The 19,323-nt window shown below is 41.3% G+C and overlaps 1 protein-coding gene across 1 annotated transcript; it reads right to left on the bottom strand.

Annotated features, from left to right (window-relative positions):
• Positions 1–9,954: 9,954 nt before the first annotated feature.
• adrb1 (adrenoceptor beta 1) lies at positions 9,955–15,201 on the bottom strand. The gene has a single exon (XM_005928167.3). It carries the CDS (start codon positions 14,667–14,669, stop codon positions 13,476–13,478), a length of 1,194 nt encoding a protein of 397 aa, XP_005928229.1. The 5' UTR covers positions 14,670–15,201; the 3' UTR covers positions 9,955–13,475.
• Positions 15,202–19,323: the final 4,122 nt, after the last annotated feature.

The raw sequence follows: 19,323 nt of genomic DNA, 5'->3' as shown, positions 1-19,323 counted from the left end.
CCGAGCCACACCAAGAAGACTCTTAACGCCAGTCGCTTCTAGCTTGAAACTTTTAATTGCCTTGTAAAATAATTGACTTCATTCTGAATGTATAGCAAATTCTACCTGGAGTGTAGCTAAAAGGAAAAACAAGAGGCAAAGATCCTGACATTCTGACACATTAGGCTCCACAGATCTCCATCCATCATACGGTAAATACACTGAGATGATCTCATGGCCAGCATGTTCTCTCTGTCTCCAAGCCAAATGTATTATTGTTATTATTGCTGTTATTTTTTTAAAGACTGCTTCCTCAGCTTGACAGCACGCCACTCCATATTTAAAGGTAAACCTGAAGAAAACAGATCAGCCGTGGCTGGTGCAAGATTGTGAACCAAGGTTCTTCACATCAGCAAGACCTGACCATCTGTGCGACACCGCTGCTAGACTTGAAAGGAAGCAGACTGCTTCAGTTTCCTCCTGGCAGCCATCAGCAAATCCTAGAAGCAGTCCACAACGTATTTTCACTTATTTTCTTTTAGGTTGGGTTAAAACTGAGTTTTATTTTAGTACACGTGATTTCATATCTGTTATTCTTTGTCACTCACTTTCCTGTGGATTTCTTTTTTTTTTTTTGCTCTCAGTTTAAATGAATGAATACCTCAAACATTTTAGTCCTTAACCTTAGTGTTTAAACTCAGATTGTAGGCAGTTCATTAGCATCAGCTGGCAGTAGCCCGTCTAATCCAGACAAGATGTGTATGTCTCGGCTTTCCGGCGTCATTAGCATTCCTCATATTTTTGGCAGATGCTCAGTGTTTGGAAACTTTTTTAGCACCGTGTGTATAATATGATTTGGTAGGAGGTTGGGGGAGAAAAAAAGAGACTGAAATGTTTAGGTATTCTTGTCACACTCCTCTTTTTTCTTCTTTTTTTTTTTTTTTTGTAGCGTCACTGAGTCCATTGAAGTAAATCAAATGTAGATGAATCAAAGGGAGAACAGGAGATCTGTAGCTATAGCTCAGGAAAGCCAACAGAAATATATCCAGGGACAAAGTGCAATGCTGATCCTATTTGTTTTTCTTTTCTTCTCTTTTTTTTTGTCTTTTTTTTTTTGTGTTTCTGAACGTGACTGTCTGTCTCCATGTGGTCTGTTTATCGCTCATGTCCGTGCAACAAGCACCTGTCCCAGTGTGTGTGTGTGTGGATATTTAAAATGGTGTGTGCAATGGTGTTAACCTCTCGAGCCTCGTTGTGTTTACACCTTGTGTACATGCTTCAGCTGTCGGGGCTTATAGGCTTTAACCGGAGTGACCATGGAGTTTGTTCCACCGAGAGGGAACGTGCGATTTGCATTTAGAGCAGAGTCTGTCAGCCAAACGAAGACGCGCACGCACACACACACACCTGCAGCTCAGCATCCCCGAGCTACACACAATAATGCTTTTGTCTCTCGCTGACAGCTATTTAAGTAAGAGAGATACACATTCGCAAACACTTTGGATGAAGGGAAGAGAGCAACTCAATTTAACAATGCCAGTCTCTTTTCAGTTGGTTTGATCTGATTGTAGAAGCTGTCACAAAAGATAAGCCTCAATTTCTTTCTTTTTTTTTTTAATTTTTCTTCCACAGTCTGAAACAGGCTTTTATGGGTCACGCCAATCCCCCCCCCCCCCCAAATTCACCCTGAGGCGATGTTAAAATGGACCACTATGTTAATAAAGATGAAAGTTTCCAGGATTGAGTGCGCGGAGTCTTTAAAGCCTCTCTATTTCTGCACATAGGTTTCGGTGTGTTGACTTTTTTATTTCATCCGAACTGACTTCATTGCGATGTGAGCTCAGTATGCAAGCGTGCAGGTAGCAAACCTGGAGTTTGTCTTCATTCTGGGTGTTATTGGCCTTTTTTAGCTGATTTTCAGTGAAGTTGCATTTTTGCAAATTATGCCAAATTTTCATGCATCTTTAATCAAGAAGTAGGTGCTTGCTGCTGAATAAGGTGATTAACAGTCTTGTATTTTGGCAGTTTGCTTCTGGCACAGAAGCATAATACAGCCTATGCAATACAGTCGCATGGGATTGTCCAAGTAAATCCTCCGAGGCATGCTAATACGCGGCGTCTGATTTTTGGTCATAGCGTGTCAACTCGAGAGAGGCGACGTTCCCGCTGATCCAACACGATTCCACAGCCTTGAAATGAAGCCATGCTGCAGCATTGTGCGGATGACTAAAACAAACCTCACGTTTCCCTTCATGAATATGAAAACATGGTGTTCAGTATGTGCGAGTGCCGATCTGTAAAAGAAAATGAGAGAAGTTGCCATTATTTGTTTTCCTGCTGTGCAATGATTCCCTTTGATCTGTCTTGTGGAATATTCAAACTGTGATTATATTATACATTTGTAGATATGCCATTGTGTAAAATTCTGATGAGATGTTTTAAAAAAAAAAAAAAGATTGTGGATGATGTACATACTATGTTTTCAGGGAATAAAAGGAGATGAGTCTTAAGTTCATCTTGAATGTTCTGCAGCAGTCTTGCTTTGTGCTTTTCCTCCTTCCTGTTGACACTAACATCTGTTGTCCTGGTTTCTGTTTATCGGGCGTGGTGGAATTGAGCCTAATTCAGGTGACAAAGCGATTTTTGCACCGAGATGACCTCCCTCTCAGTGACTTTTGTCAGCTTTAGGTCCCACTTCAAAAGCAGCGGTGTCAGCGGTACTTGAGGTCATGCACGTCGCTGTGCCGCTGTCCATCAAAGCAATCTTCCATTCAGAGGATTTAAAGTCCAAACTGCTGCTTCACAGACATTCTCCTCACTGGACCTGAACGGCGCACCAAGCTGGAGCACGTCCATTTAAATATAAATATAAGTCCATACATTTTGGCTAATTTCCAGAAAGCAAATAGTATTTTTCCCTTTTCGCACCTTTTTAAATATGTGGACTAAGTGTCAACAGAACTTTGTTAGGTACACCTGTTCTACTGCTTGTGAATCTAAATATCTAATCAGCCAATCATGTGGCAATGCATTTAGCGATGCAGACATGGTCAAGATGACCCACTGGAGTTCTAACTGGGCATCAGAAAGGTGATTAAAGTGATTTTGAATGTGGCTTTTCTGACCATTTCAGGAACTGCTTCTCTGCTGGGATTTTCCCACACAATCATCTCTACGGTTTACAGAGAATGATCAGAAAAAAAGAAGATATCCAGTGAGCGGCAGTTCTCTGGGTGAAAATGCCTCGTTGATGCCAGAGGTCAGAGGCTGCTCTGAACTGATAGGAAGGCAATGACCACTCATTACAACCAGGTGCCACTCCTGTCAGCTACGAACAGAAAACTGAGGCTACAGTTTTCAGGGCCAGAAAAAATTGAATAACAGAAAACAAAGTTGTTTCCTGGTCTGACAAGTCTCCACTTTTACGTTTGGATGGTAGAGTCAGAATTTGGTGCAAACAGCATGCTAGCATGGATCATTGGTTGGTGGTGGTGTTATAGTGTGGGGGATATTTCGGGGGGACACTTTGACAACTGAGCATTGCTTAAATGCCACAGCCTCAGGATTGTTGTTAGCCATGTCCATCCTTTGATTACTAAAGCGTTCTGATCTTCGATGGCTGCTCCCAGTTCAGATCATCTCATACTGTTTTCTTGAACATAGCGGTGAGTTCAAATGAACTCCACAGCCACCAGATCTCAATCCAGCAGAGCCAGTTTGGGATGTTGTGGAACGGGAGCTTTGCATCACGGATATGCAGCAACTGTTTGATGCTCTCATGTCAGTAAGGATCAAAATCTCAGGAATGTTACCGGCCCCATCTTGAATCTATGTCACGAAGAGTTCGATCATTTCTGAAGCTAAAAGGGAATCTAACACATTACTAGCGAGGTATACCTAATAAAGTGTCTGTTGAGTACATGCAGACACAATCAGAGAAAAGCAGTGGATCTGACACAGGTTAAAGAGGAGTTCCAGGTTTTGTATCTTCAGAGGGAGCTTCCCAAAAACTGCCTCAAGTTTATTAGCAGAGTTTGAGAGAAGGTGCAGTCTACCAGGCCACCTTCTAGCAGCTGAGGTACCATGGCTGCCGTTTTATGTCAAAATCTCAGTTATAAAAGCCTTTTTTGTTTAACAATACCCTTAGTCATGCTGCTCAGTCTGCTCACATCAAAATTATGCATTACGCACATGCTGTCTCATGGTTATGCACATGTACAGACGCTGAAAAACGCCTACAGAACAACTGAAAGCACCCTGTCATCAGAAATATCATAATTTAGCGGCATAAACAAGACATTTCTTTCATTATTCTCGTCACGTAGGGGTGAAAGTTCCTATTTTCTCCACGGGCACAGTAGCAGGTTCAAATATCCAATTCAGGCGAATGGCTACTGAGAGGCTATTTTTAGCTCACAGATAGCGGATTCTCCTATCAGCTTAGATGACCACCCTTGAATTCATAAAGCATTGCCCATGTCCTTTAGCCGGAGCACCAACCTTGACAAGAGCTCTTAAGGTATAAAGATAACAAGTCTATCCTGTCAGTCTGTTTTTTCACTGTTTCCCAGCCCAGATTTAGGGAGCCTCCTGCAGTAGCTGTAACATTAAGATAAAAAAATATCTGAATATAAGCAAGTCCTCATAACGACCATCATTACATTCCACTTATTCTCTTTTAACTTAAGTGTTATGTAATTCTGTGCACAAAAATAACCCTTTAATTGGGAATATTCATGTATCCGTCTGGTCCGTCCTATCTGTAATGCTTTGATTATATGCCACTCTACACTCTGCCTCTTCAGATGCTTTGTCTCGGCCTCTAACATGGAAATTTAGACAATTAATGTTCTCCAGAGTGGCGGTGCATTAACAGCCTAAATTTTTGTCTTGTTCGTTGAGATTTGTGTTTGATGAAAAGGTGCAGAGCTGCAGGTTTTGGCCGTTTGGACAACTATTCATGGTTTCACATTAAACCAGAGCTACATGTGGACGTGTCTGGACTTTGTCTTGTGTATGTGGGGCCAGACGAGATACAGTCAAAGCCTTGGGGGGAGTGATAACTGCAGGGAGTCAGCAAGAAAGGTAGCGATAAACCTTGAGTGTGATGAAGGCTTTTTAAACGGCCCGGAGTGTAGTTTCAGTGCTCGGAAGCGGTGCAGGGAAACCAAGCAGAAACTCTAGCTTTATTAAAGAAACTCTAGCATTAAAGGAAAAGATGCCCTGAGAAAGCCTGAACCTGTGATTCCCACTTGATTTGTGACCCTGCTGGAAAACGCTGGAACTCATCTGTAACAAAACAATACTCTACCATGCACACTTTTCAATGTGGTTAAATAACCATAATTTATTAGCAATTTATTAACACTTTTGCTCTGCATGTTTGATCACTCATCTAAATGAGAAGTTCAGATAAACAAGAGACGAGCTGAGTAGGACTGGGAGGAATTGCTGGTGGGACACAGCGACCTTCACTGCGAGGGGTTAAAAACCCCAAAGTCACAAAAGGGCACTTTTCCCCTTTTAGACTCAGCTTGGTCTCTCGGGAGCTTTGAACGCTCTGTGAAGCCACTCATCATGGGAGTGCAAGCCCACCTCTCGAAATACAACGCTGTTGTGAAGGACCAATCCATCTGACCATGAGTGATTCATTATATAAGAAAGGGACTTGGAAGGATTAGAAGGTGCCAAAAAATAAACATCTCCATATAAAATGCCTTGCAGCGCTGACATTTTATATGTGCGGGAAGATGTGGACTCGGTAATAACACTTCCTTCCATCATTGTAGTCGCTGGAAAGAGGAGTTTAAGGTTGGTAACCTAAATATTTTGACACTTTCAGATGACTTCACTCCGTTTTATTATGAAACTGGAGCCAGCAGTTCATCACAAGCCTAGAAACAAGGAAAACTGCTAGATTCTTTTTGTCCACTACATGCAGTACTGCAAAACTGTTTTGAGTCACACTTGATTTCTTTACATTTTTTGAAGTAAGAAATAGGTACAGCAAGTAATTGAAACATATGCAAACATACATGAGGATGCTATCTACGTATAAGGCAATATCAAGCCTGAAAGTCAATATTTGGTATGACCACCTTCGTTCTTTAGGTAGTCTTCAGGAATAGTTAAAAGACATTTTAAAACTCCCCTTTGGATGTTGTCTGCCTTTTTTTTTTTTTTCCTGTTCTCTGTCACGATGATCCCACACGGCTTCAATGATGTGCAGGTCTGGGCTCTAGGGACACCAATCCATGACTGATGGTGCTCCACTGTGTGCTTTTCTATCCAGGTATGTATTTACCTTAATGGCAGTGTGTTTGAGATCACTTTATAGATGTTATTGCATAGTAGAGCAAAATATGATGGTACTTTTCTTTGTTCTGTTCCCCACCAACAGCACTTCAGCCCTACTCAGCCCTAAGCTATGACAGAGCTTCCTCCATGTCTAAAGCCATTACAGATGACTACAGATGTTCTTCTGCTCTAGATGGCTTTTCATCCTTCACTTGTCCAGTTTCCTCAGTTTTTGTAAGGACACACTGCACAGCGGGTTGAGATTTGCTAAATTTCCAACTAATAGCGCTTTTGAAATCTCATTGTTCATGCAAAAAAATCCAATTTAAATCTGCCAAACTGTGTGAACGTTCACATTTTTCATAGATTCAACTAAAGAAATGTGAACAAATTATGTGTTTTTGTGAATTCTGCCTAAAGGTATAATTTAAACGTTGTTCTTTGATTAGTCATCTGTTATGTGTAGACACAACGCTGCCTCCTATCTTGGATTAAGAGCCTTTTTTATACTTGACTGTAAGTGTTAATTGGTTTAACAAATGAAAAACAAAAAGAAAACTTTGAAAGGCTTTCGGGAAGAACTATTGCTGAAGATTCCTTTCAAAATTACATGAAAGTCTTGCTTTTGGAAGCAAAATGTTATTGCCTAATAGAGTAAGCCTGCATGGGTGGAGATGGTTTCTGCTACCTTTGAAGAGAGGCACCTGCTTCCCAGTTGCATCTTATCATAATAACATCTTGTGATCTAACCTTAGTGTCCAAATATTCTTTTAATCATGATCTCTGTTGGTACTGAGTCTCATCCTGGACACTAAATCTCAAGCAGTCAGACAATGACTCATCAGCTTCTTGGGATTCGAGTGTAAGGATTTAGAAAAAGGTCAAGACTGAGGCTGGCACGGCAAGGAGCAACTTGGGGAGAAAGTCGGAGAAGGCTTTAAAGAGCCGCAGTGCATCGATGCTTGATATGTTACTCATTTCATGAGAGAAAGAATAAAAATGGAGGAAATGAAGAGGAGTACTGCACTGATCAGATGTGTTCATCTATGACTGTCAGATGGACTCTTAAAAGAAACATTTATGCTGATGTACCTTATCTACCCCAAGGCTGTTTGGATAGCTTATTAGTGCCAAGTTCTTTGATTTAAAAGCTGCACTGTTCCCGGACTTGTTTGTTTGGTATGTTAGTTTGTTTGGTATCAATCTGCCCTGAGCTTTGTTCTAAAAGGAACAAAATCAGCTTCACTGATTTTAATGTTCGATATGAAGACGAAATGTTCCTCAGTCGTTCCTGTTCCTGTTGCAAATGTTCCAAAAAGCAGTTATGCTTTCATGAATGTACTACGCGTGGCTTATCATTTCCAAAGTAAGTCAGTTTGCATCACTAAAGTTGAGCATAAACGCTGACCATCGCTGACCACCTTCACCCAATCTTCATGCAAGCTACAATCGCAGCAAGCCGAAGCCCAGCAGATGGAGACCGCAACGTGCCAAGTTCACACGGGCAATCCAAACAGATGGACACATGAAGTGTAGCACCTGCTTTTGGCAACGCACCTCAACACGTACAGCTTGAGTTAGAGTGGAAAAAAGTCACAGGGGATTTCAATCTTACAGGGTTGAGAGGTTTTGATTAGCCAATAGAAGTCGAATTTTGATCATCAGAGAGACGTGTGCCAGCTACAGGGTCTGTATGAGTTCACTTTGAAATGGTTTACATTCATAAAAAAAGATAAGCTTTTTTTTTATCTTTGTGGAGCACTTTTTATGATCCTGTTGCATAAATTTAGCATATCTGTTGTTTGGGTTTGATAAGACTGTAATAATCAGCAATCAGCAATAATTATCTCCAGGTGCTGACATTTGTAGCTTTCAGAAATTTGCGCTTTTGTTTTTCTCGCTCAAAGATTGTAACAGCCTCCCCTGGAACACCACCCGCTGAAGAAAACGGTTATTTGCATTAGCATTTTACAGAAACTGTGTTTCTAATCATGTTTCTGTTGGATCTATTTATTATTTAGAGGATGCTTAGTGAAAAACATCATGAAGAAAATATATGTCAGCAGAGATTCATCAAGATTCACAAAGATTGCTCTAATTGTTGCAGGGTTTTTTTTGTTTGTTTTTTTTAATCTACTTGATGATTTTGATATTTCCCTCGGTCTTTAATCAAGAGCAGAAGGCTGTAGGAGGTGGTTGGCATTGACAATATTCATAATCTGGACAAGAATCCATGCAATAACTGGATGAAGCTTCGCACCTGTTGGCCGAGAGGATCTGAAAGCACTCCAGACACTCCCTTGAAGTTTCAGCGCAGCGTTGATGAAGTGCTTTTGAAGGTCATGAAAAATGTTCTTACAAAATATCACCATATTTCAGAGACTATAAATAAACAAAAGGTTTAAGAACAGTCAAAGGAAATGAAGTTAAGTAAATATTTTCTGCACCTATGAAACAGGAAAAATCCAGCAAAGACCTGACGCAGCACCTGAGATGAGCGTTTGGCCTTTTTAGTTGATTTGTCTACTGGTCACTGAAGATTTATCAGAAATGGTCTCACTGGTAGCTGGCTGTGAAGAAGCCATTCTTAAGGAAGGGAAACAGAAAAAAGGCTGAGGTATGCCAAACTGTTCCAGAACTGGGTTGAAAAATAAGTGGAAAATTTGACATTTTGGGGTTACACTGTTGTCCCAATGTAAGGGGAGGTTCAAATGTTGTACCAAACATTGACTTTCAATCTTGTTACTGCTTTTTTCTCATACACTGTAATTCCATTCCTGTTTACACATCTGTTAATAGATTGTTGCAGCTATTTTACATTTTTCCTACTAAAATATTAAAACGTTTTGAGTGGCTCAAGGCTTTTGCACAGTTCTAAAGGTCTATAACCTGCCCAGTGCACGCATTCTTTTTAATAATGTACCAGACTGTTGATTGTTGATCTCTAATTTGCTTGGACCTTACTATTGACCTCCTCGAATAAGAGCAATTTCAGTATTTGGAAGCAATTTCAGAACTTTTATCAAGCTATCATGAAACAATGGGAGAACAGATCTCGTCTGACCGTTAAACTGATTGGCAATCAAGTGTCCAATGACTTTAGAGCATCTAAAAATGTGGGACTGTGTATAAAAATGGCTGTAATTGCTAAACAGTTGATGCAATACTTGTTAAACCCCTCGAATTGAAGCTGAAAATCTGTATTTTAATTGCATATTGATTGTTTGATTTAAAATTCACTGTTTTGATATACAGAAGCAAAGATGCAAAAAAAAAAAAATAAAATGTGTGATTGTCCAGAAATGTATGAACCTAACTGTGGTCACTTTCTAGTCAAAACATGATAGGAGTTATTATTCTTGCTTGGGCTGTGTTAGGTCTGGATCCCGGATGAGCCCCCAAATGTGTTACATCCCCTAAATTAAAAACTCATGGAAACCAAGTTTAACAACACAAAATAATGACTCAAAAAGCAACAAACACAACATAAAATAAAGCAAAAAAACCCACCATCAACCAAGCATCCAGTGGGCTGCTGGATTAAAGCCCCAAAACTAATTAACAAGTGACAAACTTGAAAACTGAGGCCTATAAGTTAATAGTTGATCATAAAAAAGTGAAAGAAAAAATTCTAGAATTAAGTATGCTGATAAATGGTGGAGGAGAAACAGCTTGTTCCAACATGTACATGAGCCTCAGCACCTAATCAGGACAATTAGGACAACCAAAACAAATAATTAATTACCAGAGGGAGAATTTACTGAAACATGGGGGTGTACGTAACAGTAAAAGATCTAAACATCTGTTTTTGAAGCTTATCATAGAACCTGGAAACAATGACTATGTCCAAAGGTCAGAAATTGTGGCTGCTGAAGTCTCTGCCATTCCAACAACTAACAAATGTAACTCCTCCATCCCTTTTTTTTAAAAAAGGTTTTTACCCTTATTTTATATGAGGTTTTAACTGTTGCAATGTATTTGCTGCAAAGATGAGTCTTTATTTTACACTATTTAACCTACAGCAAGAAAGAAAGTTATTTACTAAAGTATTGAGTGCTGCCTTCCTTACACCCATTTTCAGCACCCAGTGATCTTGCAGCGGTAACAAAGGAGTGTTTAGGTGTTGCACGGAGGTGTGGATTGTAGGGATATAGGAATTTTATGAGGGACATTATTCAATTCCTTGTAAATGGTCTCAGATTCCACAAATTATGTACAAGATGTAATGAAGCACAATTCAATTAGGAGTGTTTACTAATACAACCCCGTGTTTAACCCTGATCTTTGCCTATCACAGTTAAATATATTACACTCCAGCCTGGACTGTAAAATACCACAGAGACATGTGGGTGAAACACCAAGGGTAAATCACTGGCGAACATATTTCTGAATGTAAACACCATATGGAGTTATAACCTCTGCTCGCACAGAGGTCATGTTGGTATCGCTTTATCTACTTCGACTTGGAGCAGCCAAAATGTCTGCTGATACACATGCAATTTGAAACAATTACTCTTAAAACCACTGATTAGCTCCTCCATATGTGAGCCCACAGCTAATCTGCCCAAACGCAAACTTCCTGCCAAACAAACAAATGCTTAATAATGAAGCAGGTCTTTGCCAGGAGGCCATCACTGACGCTGGCTGCACTGGTGTTCTTATTCGTTTTTCTGAAAGCTGGGTCTCATTCACACTCATTAGTTCACCCAATCATATCTAAACATTGTTCATTAGCCAGAACAGCTGAGCTCAGTTCCATTCAGTTTTTCCGGCCTAATTGAAATGTACAGCTCTGGCTTTTTGGGAGAGCATCATTAGCACAACACGTCATGCTAATGCATTTTAAAGACGTCCAGCTTAAGGGCTGATTAATATTCCCCAGAAAGAACTGCAAATCTCTCCTGTAAGAGCCACTTCAGAACACCAGCTGCCGTGGTGTTTACTCAAATATTTTCTATAGGCTTTCAGAGTATCGCTCGAGGAAAATGGAATCATCAAACAGCATGCTGGAGAGGTGGTTAACCTGAGTGAGAGTGGATGCGGGTGAGAGCTTAAAACATTTGGGGACATCAAAGCAAGACATAAAATCCCCCCTACTGTTATTTTTTTTGTAGTAGTAGCTCCAACCTTTACTTATGTTTTAAAGTGTCACCACATAAATTTTACCACTAAAGCTCAGCTTGCCCATCCTGGGGAGAGCTTCTCTGCCTGTGTAAATAGCTGTGTAATGCCTCTTTTTCTGTAGCTTTTCAAGGTCTGAAAAAAAGGGAACCTTGCTGTTACAGTCATCACTGTTTTCTTGGCTTGGCTTTGAAACTCTGCGTTTTTACCAGTTAAGCTGCATATGTTGGATCGCTTTTTTGACCATCCTTTCTAAAAATCTATCTCTGATGAACCTCCAGGCCCCCACCCACCCACACATCGTTGTTTTTGTTTTTAAAACAAAACAAAAAAGAAGGCTTGTATGCAAACCACAAATGAAGTGAAGACACAAAATGGCAGGGGCGGAAACGCATAAAACTCCCAACATCAAATTGGCATGTTTAGTAGTGCAATTGGATTAGAATATGATGTGGATTAGGAGAAACAGTGGGCTTTTTTCACAGACTGGAGCCATCTTTGTATCCCACAGCAGAGAAGGCCCTGGTTAAAAGGTTACACTTGTAAATGTATAAATAATAAAATGAATACAGGTGAAATCCATTTAGATGCTTTGGTTTCAGGATCCTGTTATTGCGCATACAAGCTCAGGGTCACGGATTAGTTGGAAACTTGAATAGAGCAGAGCCACCTTTAAGCACACTAACACCTGTGCTTTTCCAGTTAGTCAGAGCGTGTGCCGTAAAGTGGGCTCACCTCACCCCCGTGCGCAATTGTTTCCTCTGACAGCTGTGAACTGAGCTTACAATATCGATACACCCACGAGTGGACTTTAATGAAGCATGCAAACAAACCCCTATTTATCCCTGCAACATTAAAGCGCACAAGAAGCATTGTTCAAGAGTCGGATTTCGTGGCTCCCTTCTCCACGGTGGCCAATCAGATTCCTCTTCCTCCCAGCAGCACAACAGCATCTGACATCACGCCAATTCACAAATCCTGCAGAGCGCCGTTTACCTCTCGGTGCCACGCTGTTTAACCACAAAATGCTGCTCTTATTAGTCTCTTAGTACATTGTGAACGAACCGAGGTTGCCGAATGTGATTACATTTCAATCACTTCTCCTCTAGCATTTCAGAATTTCTGCAGCTCCCCGTGGAGTCAAACCTTCCCACAGTAATAATAATAATAACAAGACGAAAAATGGGTTAAACAGCAATAAACAGTAAAACTTTCTTTTATTTTCACAGACATTATAACACACCACCTCACAACAGCATGTAAAGCCAAAGACAAAGGGAGAGGCTCAAATTCCTCTTGGGCACTAAACAGCACATTATGTACAACGGGCATTAGAATCAGCCTCACAATTACTCGTTTAGTTGTAAAAGACAGCGCGGAATAAATAGGCTATTTTACACCAATGTTTAATATAAACAAATACCTGTCGTACAAATTGCACTTGCCGATGGCTGTGAGGTAAAATACTTCGTGAGCTCTACATGACTGCGATACAGTCACTCCGACAAATGCCTTGATCTTATCCAGTGCCTTTAAATAACAGTTCGTTGTAGTGCGCCTGAGCGGTGATGAGCGAATTTTTACGCACGAACCTGGAGCGAGGATCGGACTCTCACTTCCCCATTATAACGCATAAATGCAGAAATCAACTGTTTATCGAACAAAATCAGAACTGAAAAGTTGATATTTATATCAGGCATAAATCACAGGAGTGCGACTCCGCTCTTTGGCTGATGCACAGATTTACTGGATTTCAAATTCGGCACCTGACAGGTTTTTAATCACAGAAGCTTTACAGCCACTTCATTTTAGGATTGATGAGCTATAATTTTGGCAAATTTGATTTTCTCTTTCACACTAAACTCTCTCTCTGAGCCAAACGGAGATATCGGGAAAATATTTATCCTGATGCTTTAAAAATGGCTTTCAAACACGTTTCTAGCATTTTCGCCTGTTGTTTGAACTCAAATGATCCTGTTTGTTGTTGAAAAGGTCCCCATTGAAATGATTAAATATGGCTCTTACGCACTCCGTCTCCAAAAAGAAACTTGCCTATTTTGTCATTATCCCCCCCCCTATCACAGCTGTGATTCGGAGTGAGACAACTTTCCGGTCCCCAGGCTACTATCACTGTTGTCCAAGCCGGCGCAGTCTGACCACATCCCCAACGTTCCGGGCTCCAGAGAGGAGACGAACCCGCCGGAGCATCGGGACAGGTCGCAGGAGCTAATGTGTAGCCTGCGGTCGGCTTGCCTCGGGCAGCACAGCAGCCTCTTAAAAGCCTTCCTGAAATCTGGGCTTCGGCAGTAAATTATGGGGTTAAACGCAGAGTTCACGTACCCCAGCCAGTTCAGAAACACGAAAAGGTCCTTGTCCACCACCTCTGCGCAAAAAACCCTCACGACGTTCACTATGAAAAAGGGCAGCCAGCACAGAGTGAACGTTCCCATGATGATGCCAAGCGTTTTGAGCGCTTTCTGCTCCCTGAGTGCCAGGATCTTAGACGGCCTCTTCTTGCACTTGGAGGTCAGTCCGGTTAAGGTGTTGTGAAACCTGCCCTCGCACTTGTCAATCTTCCTCAGCTGCTTTTTCGCCTCTCTGTACACGCGGGCGTAAACAAATATCATGACCAGGAGAGGAATGTAAAAAGATATGATGGATGAGGAGATGGCGTATGCTCTGTTTGTGACAAAGTCGCAACATTCGGGGTCCTCGTAGCAGTCTGTGTCCACGCTGTCCCGAGACCAGTGCATCAGGATGGGCAAGAAGGAGACCAGCGCAGAGATCGCCCACACCACACACACCACCGCTTTGGCCCGGGCTTTGGTTAACAAGCTTTGGTAGCGGAAAGGTGATGTGATAGCCACATACCTGTCTATGGCGATAACGCACAGGGTCTCGATGCTGGCGGTGACGCAGAGAACGTCCACCGAGATCCAGAACTCACAGAAAAAGGTACCATACAGCCACGAACCGCGCACCGCGAGCGCCGCGCCAAATGGCACAACCAGGAGCCCCATGATGAGGTCCGCGCTCGCCAGCGACACGATGAACACGTTGGTGAGAGTCTGCAGCCTCTGCGTCCTGGCGATGGCCACGATGACCAGGATATTTCCGAACACGATGGACAGGACGATCAAAGCCATAACCACGCTCATGCCCGCCATCCACTGCTCTGACGCGGCTGCAGCGGAGCCCGGTGAGTCGGACGTCTCGCTCCCTGTGCCATTCTGGAAGTTCACTGGCGAGGACGCGCCACCACCGTCCCCCATGACGGGCTGCTGGGCTGTGAGTGGAACCAGGTCGAGGTCATCAAGGCAGCACTAACAACGCCTTCACAGTCTATAGCTCTACTCCCACTGCGCGCCAACTCCATCTGGAGCTCCTCTCAAGTCCTCAGCCTGCGTTGGCTGCTGTAGCGGCCGGGACAGCAAAGCGCGCGGTGACATCATTGCTCCTCACGACCAATCAGGCAGCTCAGCGGGCAAACGATCCCAGCGGTGAAGTTGTGGAAGCAAACAAACACCTGAACCTTAAATTTTCAGACAGTCTCTTTTTGGTGTCTTCACCAGTTAACGCGCATGGACGAATAAACCAAACTTTTATTCAGCAGGAGAAGCAAATGGTCACTCCCCAAACTGTCCATAACTATCATCGGTCCAAAAAATCTTGTCGGTTATGGAAACACGATTAACCAAATATGGAAGTCCAGCAGGACATGAACTACAGGGATTTCGCTGTTTTCATCACTGGCGAACCACAAACAAAATTTGTTTTTCCACTTGTCCGTTTTATATTTTTATCGCTAAGAATACATTCCGTGGGCATGAGGTCAGGCCCAACCACGGATCTGTGGTCCTTCCTTCACAGCAGCTGTATTATGGTAAACTTCTTATCTCCAATCACAAGTACAGAAGGCTATAAAGCAGGGGTTGACTCACAGCTATTCAGTCCACGCATCACTGCAGAGATAAACATTCCAGGTCAGTTCCAGGTCATTAAAAATGATTTTTCTGACCTACACCTGAACCAGGTTTTAAATTATGGCCGAGATGGAAGAAAGACAAGCCCAGTAGTGAACTTAGTTTAAAAAAAAAGAAGGAAAAGAAAGAAAAAGAAAAGAAAAGAAGGCGTTCAAGATAAAGAAACAACAACAAAACAATGAAAGGAAGGTAGATTAAAGGATTTTCTTATGTAACGATGCCATTTTTTTATTCAACAGACTTGGAAAGAAACAATTCATACTTTGGATGAATATTGTTTCATCTTTTAACTCTATTCATAAATTAATCAAAAATCATTTCAGGAACACTGTCAACTTACTGTCAACACGCAAGACTTGCTAAAAAACACTGGACTGATGGGGCTCTCCATTGCCTCTTACTTTATGGCCTGCTCTCTGAGGCCATAAACTGTTTATTTATATGCAAGTGAGTTTCCAGTATGGAGACATTACAACCTAAATAATTTAGGATTTGAGCAAACTGGCAGGAGTAAGGCTGTTCAACTCATTGTTGGTGCCCACTTTCAAATCTGACCACTACTGTAGGCCAACAAAAGTCTATCAGAGGGGCATTAAACAGAATATCAACTGAAAGTTTGGGGCCTAAAAAAGACATTTTATTTACGTTAGTGTGGGAAATAAAATATATAGTTTCTTTATGGTTTTTGGTTAAAATGAATAAATAAATAAACTCCATTTATCTTCTTTCCACCTCTGTGGTGGCAGAAATTTCCAAGAGCTTGAAATCAAACCCTATAAAACATAAACATGTGCATTAACAGGAGTGGGAAGACTTTTTTTTTTCCTATTAATGCTTTTTTAAAAAATCTATGGTCTGTTTTTAAATAGAAGAAATTCCTTTTCTGAAGCTTTCATCACAGGACAATGACTGTTAAAGGCTTAAAACGATTCCCTGACTTTGCTGATGCATCGGCTCCTCTTCTCGGCCACATTTAAAGCGTTTACACCTCTTCGGCGTAATTCAGATGTTCAGCAGCTCGTTTACTTTCATAAAAACGTGCTCATGGAAATGCTCTTGACCACTCAACAGCAGCTACCTCCCACATAATCTTTGTGCAAGCTTTGAATGTCGGAATGAAGAGAAGTGCTGCTGGTTAAGCTTTGGTTGATCTCACATGTTGACACCAGCGCGGAGTCAAAGGTCAAAGTTGATTTCATTATTTGAAGTGATGGTTTTCCCCGTTTATGGATCGAGTTCGAGAGTCTCTGCAGAGGCAGACAAAGCGATGTGTTCGAGTGAAGCTGCAGAGCGTTTTGTTAGCGGTTCTGCTCATCAGAAAACCTGCGTTTCAAGCAAACGTTCCTCACACACCGCAGCCTGGAAATACGGCAATGATATTTTATCTCTTACAGTGATATGATCTTAATGGAGCCCACTCAGCCACAGTGAATGGTGAATAAGTGTTTCTGCAGGAAAAAAAAAAAGAAACTGTGGAGAAACTGAAATTTTCTCCTTCACCTGGCCCCAAAACACCCCGCCAATATTAAATGAGCCATTTTATTTTGAAATCACCTTTTACGAGCAGTTAATTCAATAACAATAAACCAGTGTCAGTTTCACAAATCCTGTGAGTGTCATAAGAGGCACATGGCTCTCAAGCCCCTGAGAAAGCTTTTTAAAAGCCCTTTTTGTGCTGGTGAAAGGAGCTGTGTGCTGGTGAAGCTCTTATCTGATCACTCACATTCAAACTCCTTACTTGGGGGGTGATCTTGCAGTTATATTAATATTCATTTTAATGTGTTATAGCATCACAAGTGAGAGAAGAGGTGGCAGCTTCGATGACCCGAGCGCCTTACCCGACTGGGTATTTTATCCATGTACTGTGTTGATGTTTTCAGTTTACCCAAATGTTAACTGAGGCTTTGTGTGTGTGTGTGTGTGTGAGTTGTACAGGGTTAATTGTACTGCCAGAATGACAGTGAGGAAAGCAGCTGAGGGGACAGAGGGATAAAACAGCAGGAAAAGACTCAGAGTGAGTCAGGAGGCCAATAATAGCTCCCCGTCTTAAGCAACCATGTCGTTGTCATGTTTATCTTTGCATATTAAAAGTATCTGGTTAAAGACAGATTCATTTGCTTTTATTTCTGATTTATCCTCAGGTCTGAGACGCAAGAGCTCTTTTTTGTGGCGGTTCTAACTTGTGGAGTTTATCTTCGTGTTAAAAAAATACACATAAAAGAATCACAAGATGACCATCCACATCGCTGCTACCCACAACACATTCCACCTCAAGTCTGGGATTTTGTAAAACACTAATATTACTCCCCTGGGACAGTTCTGAAAAGACCTTTGAAGCTTTCCAGAGAAAGGACCATTTTTAAATAGCATTTTGCAGCTCATCCCATGCCCAGAGTGCATAAAACAAGAAAGTGCTTTCACAAAGCCCTGAGTGCACCCCGGGGACAAAAGAATTTTCAAGTTGTAGATCTGGAGCTAGGCTTCTGGCATGATAGGATAAAAGGATGGAGATAAAAGCGGGCAGCTTACCTATCAATGTCTTTTTCAATAAACTGTAATTTTTGCTCCTCTGGCAGAGCGAGCAGCAGCCTAAAGATTTCTTTAAAATGCAACGGAGCTCCCAATAATGTCACATATTCCAGTAAATGCAATAAAGTTTTCACCTGGTTTGATAAAAACATGTAATAATCTGACAAAAAGGGGAAGAAAAATCAAATGGCTCTTTGTTTTCAAACTGATTGAAAAGAAAAAAAAAGTAATTTCAAAACTAATTCTGACAGATGATGGAACAAACCTGTTAAAATAAATGTGCTCATTTTGAATTTGTTGCCAGAAACACCTTTGAAAGTAGTTGAGTTTTGATCTTCCTTGCAACTGTGTTGCATCACGTCTTATTTTCTTACCAACAATCTGTACTCTGGACTTCAGACAGGCCAGTTTGGTACAAAGAATTTTTTTTTTTACTACCACGCCATTTATTGGAATATGTGCAGAACGTGGTGTGACATTGTCCTGCTGAAATTGGCATCCAAGCATCCAATGGCTGGATTCATATGTTGCTCTAACACCTAGATTTTGATTCAGCATTAATGGTGCCTTCATAGATTTGAATTTCAGTCACTAGTGCAGGAACTGAAAACTATTTTAAATTCTGTGTTTCGCACCGGTCCACCTTATATGAGGCCTGGAAAAGAAGAAGTGTTTCTGGATCAGTATTGTGCAAAAGAAAAGAACCAACTATGTCCAGAAGAACAGAATCAGCGTTCTGGGATTTCCTTTCCTGGATGATTATATGTTGCTAGGAAAATGGGGGGAAAAGGGAAATAGGTGCAATGATTTATTGAAACATGTGCAAACATAAATGGACAATACAGTAAAATTGTAATTAGAGTTACATATCATAGATAAGAAAATGTAGAATCTGCCCTTTACATTAAATAAGTACATTAGGTCAATTGCTGTCAATAGGAAATGAGCACACCCATATATCCATGATGAGTGGTTATTGTGGGCGTATCCACCATTATACCAGAATAGATTTTAGATTAGACACCAGCAGAAGATGATAAGCACTGCAGAACATGGCCAATGTTAGAGGCAAAAAAGCAAACGGTTCATTCAATTGCCATCAAATTAGAAAGTAGAAACCTCACCCAGATATTATCTGAGCTGCAGCAATGAGCTGCAGGAAATTTTGCTATATTTGTATTTTTAAGTGGAGAGATATTTGTATTTATTACAGGTATTTTGTTACATTTTGAGTCTGTAATAACTGGCAATGAGTGTTGCATTTAAATCTAGACTTTGACCAGTCAGCAGTGGTTTTAACCTTGGAACTGTCCCGTGGACGCCATTTCTGCCTCTTTCTTATTGTTGAATCATGAACTCTGACCTTAACTGAAGCAAGTGAGGCCTGTATCTCTTTAGATGTTGTTCTGGGTTC

The sequence above is a fragment of the Haplochromis burtoni genome, unplaced genomic scaffold (genome assembly GCF_018398535.1).
Source record: "Haplochromis burtoni strain Fernald_Lab_line unplaced genomic scaffold, NCSU_Asbu1 Contig_108, whole genome shotgun sequence".
Lineage (NCBI taxonomy): Eukaryota > Metazoa > Chordata > Actinopteri > Cichliformes > Cichlidae > Haplochromis > Haplochromis burtoni.
The sequence above is the reverse complement of the archived record's forward strand: the minus strand, read 5'-3'. Positions and strand labels throughout refer to the sequence as shown.

Coding starts and splice junctions, on each gene's coding strand:
- adrb1 (XM_005928167.3), bottom strand. CDS start 14,669: ATGGGGGACGGTGGTGGCGCGTCCTCGCCAGTGAACTTCCAGAATGGC.